The sequence below is a fragment of the Austrofundulus limnaeus genome, unplaced genomic scaffold, assembly GCF_001266775.1.
Source record: "Austrofundulus limnaeus strain Quisiro unplaced genomic scaffold, Austrofundulus_limnaeus-1.0 Scaffold73, whole genome shotgun sequence".
NCBI classification, from domain to species: domain Eukaryota; kingdom Metazoa; phylum Chordata; class Actinopteri; order Cyprinodontiformes; family Rivulidae; genus Austrofundulus; species Austrofundulus limnaeus.
Window position 1 is genome coordinate 1,404,242 of NW_013952475.1, and position 11,681 is coordinate 1,415,922.

Genomic DNA, 11,681 nt, shown 5'->3' on the forward strand with positions numbered 1-11,681 from the left:
ACACACACACACACACACACACACACACACACACACACACACACACACACACACACACACACAGATTATGTTGTCTGTTGTGAAATGTGTGGAGGAGCAGTGGGACAACAATAAACTGCCTGGTTTTTGCATTTGGATATTGTAAAATGAAGAAATATGTTTTGTGTTATTTATATTCTTTGTTTTATTTGTTGTAACAAATTCCACCTTGGCTTTTTTTAATCCAACGAAGCTGAATATTAAGTCTTAAAACTGATATTAATCGTTAATTTATTTCTACTCTGGCTGGTATGGACTCAGTCTTACCAGATTGCCCATTTTGGTCTTTTGTCCTTTTGTTTTACGTCAATGTTCATTTCTTTAATCTTATTGCTCGGTTTGATTTTAGGTAAGGACATGACGGGATGTTGTGCCTTTATTGGGTGTTCTTTAATTTAACTTTTTTTTTGTTTTGTTTTGTTTTGTTTTAAATTCCGAGAACTGGCAGTTAAACTCCCCAACACCAGGTTCAGCATCTTTCAGAGATCTGTCGACAGCCTCCTCCCACTGCGTTGTTTTGTAATGATAATAATCTCTTACAAATGTGAAGCAGCACTTCATATGGCCACTGATTCAATCTGTGAAAAATGTACTGTTGTTACAACTTGTCTTACGAGAAAACCTTGCAAGCCAACAAGAAAAATGGCAAATGGGTTTCTGAGCTTTTCACTAAATCCTAACCAGGGGCTTTATTATAGGATGATCTACAGAGCCTACACTTTATTAAGCTTTTTATATTGCAGTGACTTTAATTCGTAGAGAAAAAAACCCAGTACCAAGAAGAACAACAAGGAAACAATAAAGTCAGTGAAACAGGAGAAGCCACAGGAACAATTAGGAAATTTGAGCCGGCTGCTTCGCAAAACACGAGTGAAAGACAAACCTGGCCTAAAGGTGAAAAACATATAACCATGAAACTACAGTTTCTGTCTATACAGGAAGAAATCCAATATTTTTGTGTGTCTGATTTTCAGTTTTTTTCCTGTTTGGGATCACTGCAGGTGCTAAATTAGTTTAAAAAAATTTAAAAGACTGTTAGTTAACAAGGTAACATCAAGTAAACATAAACCTTAAAGAAGATACATTTTAAAACCCTGGTCATTGAAATTTGAGCCAGTTTTTAAACTTAAAATATGTGTGTACCTCCACTTCCATTATGTGAACTTTCTGCTTTGATAAGTGTGTTTTCTTTTATGTTTGATAAAACCCATCTAGATTTTCTTTTTGTATACTATATTTTTATCCTCTTTATGACTGTATAGGGTCTATTTTTTGTAGAATTTAAAAGTTATGAGATTTCTTTGGAAATGATTTTATCTCAGGAAGAAGTAGAAAAGGTTTCACTTAAGAAAAAGACAAAACAAAAACTGGTAAAACTGATTATAACTCAAATGAGCTCAAACAAGTCAGCAGGTTTAAAGAGATTTAAATTTTAGTATCAGAGTTAGTACTTTGGAAGGGGCGGGGTCTTACTTTTGTTTCACCTGTTTACTTTTTCCCAGGTTAAATGAGTTTGCATGCATTCTCACACAGCTTTGTTTCATTAAACACAGATCACACGTCATCACGTTTGTGGTCATTTTTTTTTTTATTTCACCACTTTTAGGTATTCATATTCTACAGAATTATGTGAGTGACGTGTGTTGTTTTAGGAAGAAAGCTCTAAAAAATTTAACTGGAATGTTCRTTCTAAGCTCTCCTTTTCTATGCATTCACCTCAAACATAACACGTCATCAAACTCAAAAGAAAACAAAAAAAGAGAACATCAACCCAGGAACATAATTCAGAATTCCTTTAAAAGGCTGTGGTAAGGATGACATATTTTTCTGTTCCTTTAAGGAAATTAAAAAAATAGCAAGTCTTCCAGTTTTCTATATTCTTTAGAATGTTCTTGCAGTTCACAGAAAAACGTTCAACCCAGAAGGTGAAACTAAAGATTAAAAGATTTCAATAACAGATAGAAATGATCAAATTAAAAGCAGAAAGTGTTTGCATTAAAATGTGCTTTAACTGGAATTAAACACGATGCCAGTGTACATTTAAGAGGCAACGATCTAAAACGAGTCATGATAAATTTTGTCCTAACGTAATGATTAACTCAAYTGGTTCCAGGATATTAGTGTCATTTATTAAAAGCCTTTAATAATCTGAGTCTGAGCCAAAAGTTTGTCATCAGGGCTCATGCCTGCACTCGACACGTTCTCCTTTCACAAACGTGACACAATCATAAAACTGTGTGTGAACCTGTAGTTAAATACCTGTTAGACATCTCCATAATCTAARACACATTCGACTAAACACTAAGAAAAATATCAGACGGCAGTAAAAGCTGATTAGTTTCAATGAGGTGTAAAGTCATACGTAAAACAATAATGCTGCAACCAATAAAATRAAATAAATCTGCAAATTAAATCTTGTTTTTTTCATGTTTCAACAGRCTGTCAATGTTTTGCATGTTAAACATGTTCACCAGCTCGATAAGGAAACTATTAACCTTTCAAGGAAACCACGTCTTTTATGACTTTTCAACAAAATGTTAATCACAGATTTCAAGTAAATTGAAGTTGCTTATTTCTGGAGTTTTAGAMAATATGTGTAATGAGTGTTTTCTAYAGATTCTCATGTTAAAACAAATATTATGGTAAAAGCATCACTCAGCTGGTCAGCAWAGTGAATTAATTCAATATGGATGTCAATAAAATTCTGAGAAATCGGAACCAARATAGAGGTACATATTTTGCTAAAAAAAAATGTTAGCTCCTTCAAAATAAATTATGTGGACATCCTGTGCCAACGAATGGCAAAATTGCTTTTATAACACTAAAACTACTGATGCAGTCATTTCACAGGTAACACAAATACATAGGGAAAAAATACACCACCCTCAAGTTTCAAGGACAATAAAACAGCACGTCACTGTTCCAGGAATCAAATGTTTAAAGGCTATGTGGATTTCAAATACTTGAACCAGAAAGGAAATCACGAGACAAAACAAAATATACTTGAGATTTGCGTGTCATCCATTACAGCTCCAGTTATGCATTTACTGTATACAAGTTGAGCCTTGAGGTGGAAATCACAAGAACCTTGATTCCTTCTAAGAAACGCCTTAAACAGGATTATAGGAGTGGCTTCATTTTACAAGAAAACCAAAGAAATGAAGGGTTTAAGTTAAGTCTCAGTGTCATGTTGTCGTTCCCCACTGTCTTAAGTCGCTTGACTTGTTTCATCAATGTGTTGAACAAAGGGATGGGTTTTTCCAGGTTTTTTATAGCTGAACTCTGCATATTTTAAAAAAGTCAGCTTCCTGTGTTACAACAATCTCTTTCATGTAGTTCAACCTGTAGAGGCGTGGTCGTTCCACTGACATGGCTTTTTGTTTTAACCACAACCAAACCCTATGGTTGAGAAATCTGTGACTTTAATCACTGCCAACAATCAGCAACTTAATGTATTCTGAGGCAAAAAAATATACCTGGCTGGTTTTCAAAAAAAGAAGGTAAAAAGGTCAATTGTGGCATAAAAATAACCCATTTGAAATTCACTAATCAAATGATCTAATCTGAGACCAAAGATGCTCATATTTAAAAAAAAAGTCAACAGTTGCAGAATTATACCCAAAACCTGTTTACACACACACACACACACACAAAAAAAAAAACAAACTGAGACTTCATATTTCTGGATTAATAAATTAACACACACATCACAAGAGCAGAAAAACTTTGTGAACCACAATAAATCTTCAAATTCCAACCTTTTTTTTTAGGGATAGGTTTATTTACTCTACAACCATACATGTCCTTCTCAAAAAATTAGAATATTGTGTGTGATAAAGTTTATTATCTTCTGTAATGTGCTGATAAACATTAAACTTTCATATATTTTAGATTCATTGCACACCAACTGAAGTAGTTCAAGCCTTTTCTTGTTTTCATATTGAGGATTTTGGCAAAAAGGTAAAGAAAAACCAAAAATCCCTATCTCAAAAAAATTAGCATATTTCATCCGACCAATAGAAGTGTTTTAATACAAAAAAAGGTCAACCTTCAAATAATTATGTTCAGTTATGCACTCAATACTTGGTGGGGAATCATTTTGCAGAAATGACTGCTTCAATGTGGTGTGGCATGGAGGCAATCAGCCTGTGGCACTGCTGAGGTGTTATGGAGGCCCAGGATGCTTCGATAATGGTCTTCAGCTCATCCAGTGTTGGGTCTTGTGTCTTAAGCTCATCCAGAGTGTTGGGTCTTGTGTCTTGAGCTCATCCAGAGTGTTGGGTCTTGTGTCTTAAGCTCATCCAGAGTGTTGGGTCTTGTGTCTCTCAACTTTCTCTTCACAATATCCCACAGATTCTCTCTGGGGTTCAGGTCAGGAGAGTTGGCAGGCCAATTTAGCACAGTAATACCATGGTCAGGAAAAAATTTACCAGTGGTTTTGGCACTGTGAGCAGGTCGTGATGAAAAATGAAATCTTCATCTCCATAAAGCTTTTCAGCAGATTAGAGAACCTTTTCATGATATGCTACTTTTTTTTTGCCAAAATCATCAATATTAAAATAATAAAAGGCTTGAACTACTTCAGTTGGTGTGCAATGAATCTAAAATATATGAAAGTTTAATGTTTATCAGCACATTACAGAAAATAATGAACTTTATCACAATATGCTAATTTTTTGAGGACCTATACATTATCACAACGAAAAACATACATCTATATACACGGTACACCTACTTAAGAAAATGAGGTACAGTATTTCTTGAACTTCAAAAGAATTTCATTGGAGGTGCCAGTCCGTCCATCCTTTCATTTTGTTGAACCTGCTTTACTTTGTTCAGTGTCCCTGAAGGAGCTGGGACCCAGTCAGAACACCAGTCCTTCATGGTAGGTTGTATAGTTCTGGTATTTTCAAATTACACAAGTGTATGTTTTTTTCCAAGTTTACTTCTATAAAAAGATAACTTCTTAAAAAGTATTCAAATATGAATAAGYATCTTAAAATATTAACCTTCAAAAGGCTTCTTAAAAGACCTTTTTTTGTTTTTTCTGTTAAAATAACAATCCGCATTTTTAATATCTCCACAGCGACATACTAGCATGCATGCAGGRAGCTATATGAACAGTTCAGCTCAAAACATCCAAACAAATACAGGCCATAAGTTAAGATTGTCATTAAAYCAGCTGCTATATTTCGTGCTTCATTTGACTCCTGCTTTGCCGGAACAATCTTCACGATTTTGAGGATGCAGACGCAGCGCCCCGTGTCCTTCTCTTTTTGCCWTTGTACATCTTTGTTTTGTATTCTCAGCACTTATCGATACCTTATGCTACTTGGCCGCTAGCTAGATGCACACAAAAACCATGTAACAAATTTGGTTGCAGTACATAATACAGCCGAGTACGTACCTAGGCCAAATCAGTTATGAACTTTGTTTTGTTGGGTGCGCACCTATTACGTATCCACTACGTATTGGTCTTYATTATGAAATGCAACTGTTTATTTGTGCTGTGATGTGATGTTTCCTCAACAAGGGCCCTGCACAGCACGTAATGYCCCTTTTTATATCCTTCTACAGTTTCCTGTCTGGTTTAAATAAAGGGCCCCTATGGCACATGACCATCTTTACAAATAGTCTCATTGTGTCCATTGTACATTAAATATGTCACAACCCATCAAGATTTAAACGATAAAAAAATTCAATATAGGTTTTAAAGATCTTGTTTTATTTGAGTTTAGTGGAAGGGCTGCAGTCTAAATGTGGGTCGTTCACTTGCTTCCACATCAAATACATCTCAGGTGGAAGGAATCGGTGTACCAGCAAAAGCTGTCTCAAATAGCACGGCTCGAAATCATCGTGTCCTTTCGAAGGCATGTTCAGCCCTAGTGTTTTCACACCACCATGCAAAGACGGTTCCAGCTCTGCTTTGAGCAAACACATGCCCATATAAGCATCGTCGATTGGGTGAATGGTAATATTCTGAGACATTTCGTTTATCACCAACGCTGTGTAGCCAGAGAATAGGTAGCCACCACCTCCACAGTACGGGGGATAAGTCTCCGTCTCTTGGATCACAGTTGGGATGAAGTACTTGCTTCCCTTCCAACGGACAACCTTTTCATTTATGAACAAGTAGCCCGTGAAGAGATGCTTGCTCCCATCGTTGCCCTCAAGGCTTTGGAGATAATCAACCATGTTGTCCGTGTTGGCAAACACGTCATCGTCACCATTAAACAGAAAGCGCACGTTCGCACACTTTCTTTTCATCCATCCCAGGAAGAGCGTCTGCTTCAGGGTGAGGTTGTGAAACGTGTCGTTGAAGTCCCACTGAAGGATGTCGTTGAACTCCTCCTGCTCCGCCTGGAGAAGCTTGTTGAGCTTTTCCTTCTCGTAACCGGCACCCGACGTTCCCAAGATGAAGAGCCGTCGAATCCACACACCGTTGTGTGTCCGCTCTTTAGCCCAGGTTTTGCGCAGTACCTCGCGGCGGTCGTAGTTGTTCGGGGAGCTTTTAATGACGAGCAGAAGGAAGACTTCCTCAGATTTGTTGACGCCTCTGCATTTTTCAGGGAGGTCTAGCAGCAGGGGGAAATGGCGACAGTGGCGATAGAAGAGAAAGTTTTGTATAGCATCGGGAAGAGAGGCAAAGTCCGACAAGCTGGTGACAGACATGTTCGCTTCACATTTCTCCATTACTTCGACGTGACTTGTGGATACGTGGGAATTGACTGTGGTGAGAGGAATCACTTTACTGTCATTTTGTACTTGAACTGCTGGAAGTATGGGAGTGACGGGATCAACACCGTTGAATTTACTGAAGTAAATAACCATAGAGAGAGCTCCCAGCAGTATGAAAGCTTGTGGAATGGTAAATGATTTCTTGAAACACCTGCAATAAAGAAAAGAGATTTTTATTTACTTGCACGCAAAGGGTCCTTGTTTTTGCAAGTATTTTTAGGTAAATTAACACTTAAAAAGGGGCAATATCATGTAAAATCAACTCTGAGTTTTATTTCATTTTATAGTGTTATACTCATTAAAAATATGCCCAAAGCCTTTCTTTGACTCATTCATGCATGTTTGAGAAATCCTGCAGCGTTTTTGGGCAGCCATGCTGAGGAGCAAAACGACAGGTGGGGACCAGAAACGCCCCTGGGACRTGTCTTTAAGCCGAACTCCCACCCCACCCCACCCACACACCTCGCCCATGACTCCTGCAGGCTCTCAGGTGAAACTGAAACTGTCTGCTGAGCTCCCAACAATAGTTTTCACTCAGYGAAGCTCTTTTCAGATTAAAAATACCTTTGAGGAAATGTATTTTTAGATGCCAAGTAAACTGCATCATGGAGCCACCTGCACTGAAATGGGCGAGACAGAAGCAGAAGGTGGTTCTTAAAGGGATCCCCGATTAGTTGTAACATTAGACTTTATATGAAAAAACATATAATATAACTGTAAAATAAAGACTGTAAAAATACAGTAGGATGTTCAGTTTTTATCATTTTTAAACTAAAAGTTTAAAAATATGACACGGACGGGGCCATTTTATTTACACGCAAAGCATTCTGGGTAAATGACRACATCAACTAGGTCATCGGCACGAGGCTGCTAGCGAGCTATATCCACCCTGAAGGTTAATCTTGGACAATATCTGATGATCGACTCTTTTAAATGAAACCAGAGAGATTTGACAGAGAGGAGAAGGTAGAAATGACTCAGCCTGTTACTGAAAATATAGATGGAGGACAACAGAGCTGCTTCATGGAAGAAGAACTTCAGCTTAGCCTGTTAGCTTTAGCCCCGATGCTATCACCATATGTATTAGCTCAGCGCTACATATTCTCCTCTCATCACTGAGGTCCTCCATCCATGACAGAGATGGGAACGCAAAAATGACTCAGCCTGCAACTGAAAATATGGATGGAGGACCTCATTTTAGCTTGTTAGTCAAGCTAGCACCGAGCTAATACATATAAGGCAATATAGTGTGAGGGCTAGCGCAAAGGCTAACAGGCTAAGCTGAGGTTCTTCTTTCATGAAGCAGCTCTGTTGTCCTCCATCCATATTTTCAGTTACAGGCTGAATCATTTCTACCTTCTCCTCTCTGTCAACGCTCTCTGGTTTCATTTAAAAGAGTCAATCATCAGATATTGTCTAAGATTAACCTTCAGGGTGGATATAGCTCGCTAGCAGCCTCGCACCAATGACCTAGCTGATGTCATCATTTACCCAGAATGCTTTGCGTGTAAATAAAATGGCCCCGTCCGTGTTAAAATGTATTTTAAAAAATTTACAAAACTAAACAGCCTACAGTATTTATTTTACAGTTAAAATAAATGTTTATCAAATAAAGTTTAATGTTGCAACTAATCGTGGATCCCTTTAAAGAGACAGAGGCCAATTTCAAGGCGTTCAGAAGAGGAAGTCATGAGAAGATAAGTTTATTTTCTCTTCAAACATAAATGCAGCATTTTAATAACAGCTAAAGGTGACAGAGTATTATGGTATAGTATTTAAATGTATGCCTGAGAAACACATAATATTGCCCCTTTAAATAGCAAAACATCTACCAATGTGCATGCTCAGGTCTGCAGCGTCGCTATCAAGAACCTTGACCTCTTCCATTTCAGTGTTAGCCTTAGCTCTCCTGTTCACACTAAACATCAACTTGATTACATCATTGAGCTTGGCAGTAAAATGACTGAAAAAAAAAAAAAAACAGTCCATGCAATGATTGATGGTTCCTGCCTTAATAACTGTTCTCCCTCCTGCACTACAACCAGAAAAAAATTCCGGAGTACAGACCCCTGTAATCTTGTGCCGTTTTAGCTGTTGAAGAACCGGTAAGGTCAAAATCAACATCGTTTAATTCACTTATCTAGTAAAAACTGTGTCTTAGTGCTGTAAATGCTGCTGATATGGGAACTCTGGATCACTAACATCAGCATGCAGTTTAGTAGCCACAACTACATGCAAAATGAGTTTGTTCTTTATACAGGAAACAAAATGAAAGCTCTCTGTTAGCTCTACTGGTAGCATGGCCACAGATAAAACATTTAAAAAAAAGGTACAACAATATTGACAACAGGTTTTCGTGTCATATCTTTGTGGATTTGTTGTTTTTATTGGCTTTTTAATGGTTCATATGTTCATATTGCTTTTGTTCATATTGCTTCTGCTCATATTGTTTTGCTTTATTTGAATGTATTTTTTTCACCCGTGGTTTTTGTTTTCTGCTCATCAGGTTTCAGTTTACAGAGTATGACAAAGGCTTTTCACTTCTCATTACTTCCCTTTTTGTTAATAAAATCCTAAGTTTTGACAGGCCTTTGTCTGTTGTGTATTAACGCTCTGTTAGGTTTTTGTCTTCCTCATTTTTTTCTCGTTTTTATTGCTCTTTAAAATCTGTTAATGGTTATGTTTTTATTCACCCTCTTACCTTTTGAGTACCTGCAATTGGATCACATGTACAACCTACCTCCCCCACTTTGCAAACAAGTTCAACTAAATAGTTTTCAGAAGAAGTAATAGTCTGGTAGCTCAAATTGTCAACATTTTAATTTTACGATTTTAGGTAATCGTAATATTGCATATGCTACTGCTGTTTTGTGGCGTCACCACATCAACAAAATATCCAAATCAGAAATGTTCTTGTCTCCTTAAACTCTTGTTTAATTTAATCCCAGCAGCCTACTTAAAACAAGCTCGCAAAGGTAAGTTTCATTTACAGAAATCCTGCTGAAAAAAGAGGAAACTAGCAGCTTGTTTAATAGTTAACTTATTCTGCTTGTCTATTCTGCTGCCAAGTGTTTAAAAAAAGAACCCAAAGAATGTGATTTAAAAAAAAAAAAAAATCGGTCGCAAAGCTTTGTCTAACTAAGACACAAAGAATGTGGTTTGACTTTTACTTTGCTTAAGCATGTAAGTTTTYCTTTAGAAAAGCTGTATTGTTCTTAGCATTTGTTGGTTTAAACTTACTGCCGAACCAAATCATGCCATCACCGACGTGTTGAATGAACTGATGCACCTTTCTACTTTCGCAGATCCTGACTTCTGAACAACAAGCTGAGAATAGTTCAGATAATGTCCAGATAATCTCCTCTTCACCTTTCTGGAAARTTTGTTTTAATTTCCAATAGGTTTTTGATCTTTATTCAATGAAACTGGATAAAAAATCCAACCTTTTCTCTTTAAATACTGCTTTAGCTTGAAGAAAATGGTGTTCCTCTCATGGTACATTGGCATATTTTCATTGTGCAAGGCAGTCTTATCTATTTTTAATCCTAGCTTTGTTAGCCTGTGGCAAAAATAACAGTCTGAAAAATATTATTAAAAAGACAATGTGTGCCACCCTCGAGGACCGGAGTTCAACACCTGTGGTCTAAATCAAACGTGAGAACGAAATGGTTTAACCCTGGTCCTCAACATCCCCYATCCAGCATGTTTTACTTGTTTCTCTGCTCTTCAGCAGGTCTTCAGAAGATTGTTAATCATTAATTCATTCAAACCAGGTGTGTCAAATCAGGAAAACATCTCAAAATCACTGCTTTAAATGTTGACCAACACCTCAAGAGCTTCTCTGAGCTTAATGAGATATTTTTAAAAATGATATCGACTTAGTTTTATCTATTTTTTTAGTATTGCTTTTCAAAGCCATTGATTCTTTGCCATTTATTTGTAAATAATAAATCAGATAACGTGTTAAAGCAGTGATTCTCAACCCTAGTCCTCAAGGACTCCTTTCCTGCCTGTTGAGATGTTTTCCTGATTTGACACACCTGATTTGAATGACTGAGTGATTCACAATCTTCTGTAGACCTGCTGAAGAGCAGGGAAACAAGTAAAACATGCTGGATAGGGGATGTTGAGGGCCAGGTTGGTCAGACCTGGAAGGCTAGACTACAAAAAACAGTGATCCGAACATCTGACCTGCAAGTTTATATATAAATAAACATAAAACAAAATTGAAATGTATTTTTATTTTGGTTTTCTTGCTCCTTTTTTGCCTTTATATCGCATAAATGTGATGTATGTTATTTTATTTGTTATCATTTTATAAGTTTAAAAAGAGATGTTCTTATGGTCTTATTTATTATGAAGGTAAAGCGCAAACTGAATAAAGAACCGTGTTACTTTGAGGTATTTTCATCACTTCTTATTTCCGCTCTAGACGCACATGACGCACAAACGGAACGACGGACTATAAATGTTATTAATTAGCTACTTCGTGTTTGTGAGCCATGTTTATCAGGGTAAAAAAATACGTTTAAAATGAACTAACACTAAAAACTATGACTTACCGACTCATTCTGATGGCTCGGGCGTTTCTGGCGACGCTGTCGAAACTCCCGACTGATCTGTTGTGGTGAAGGTGGTGGAAATTATGGCCGTGAGCAGACTTCGCCCTGAGTTTAGTCTGTCAGGTTGCCATGACGTCAGAGCTGCGCCTGCGCTTCAGGGACGCAAAAGCTCTGCCTTGAGCGAARCTGAAGTCAACTTAAAGTATGAAAAGCCAATGGGTTTATAATTCTTTTCTTTTTGCTTTTCTAATAATCCTTTGGCTGTTTCTGGTGTTTCAATGAGCAGCAGGTGAAGCCTTCATGGGCTCAAATAACCTCAGCTAGAATAGAATAGAATAGAAT

General features: G+C 37.2%; 1 protein-coding gene across 1 annotated transcript; it reads right to left on the reverse strand.

Moving 5' to 3' along the window:
• Positions 1 to 5,743: 5,743 nt before the first annotated feature.
• LOC106519220 (N-acetyllactosaminide beta-1,3-N-acetylglucosaminyltransferase 3) lies at positions 5,744 to 11,404 on the reverse strand. Its single transcript, XM_014010793.1, has 2 exons — positions 11,340 to 11,404; positions 5,744 to 6,928 (listed from the first exon to the last, which is right to left on the reverse strand). The coding sequence occupies exons 1-2, from the start codon at positions 11,345 to 11,347 to the stop codon at positions 5,764 to 5,766; spliced, it is 1,173 nt and encodes a 390-aa protein (XP_013866247.1). The 5' UTR covers positions 11,348 to 11,404; the 3' UTR covers positions 5,744 to 5,763.
• Between the last annotated feature and the right edge of the window lie 277 nt (positions 11,405 to 11,681).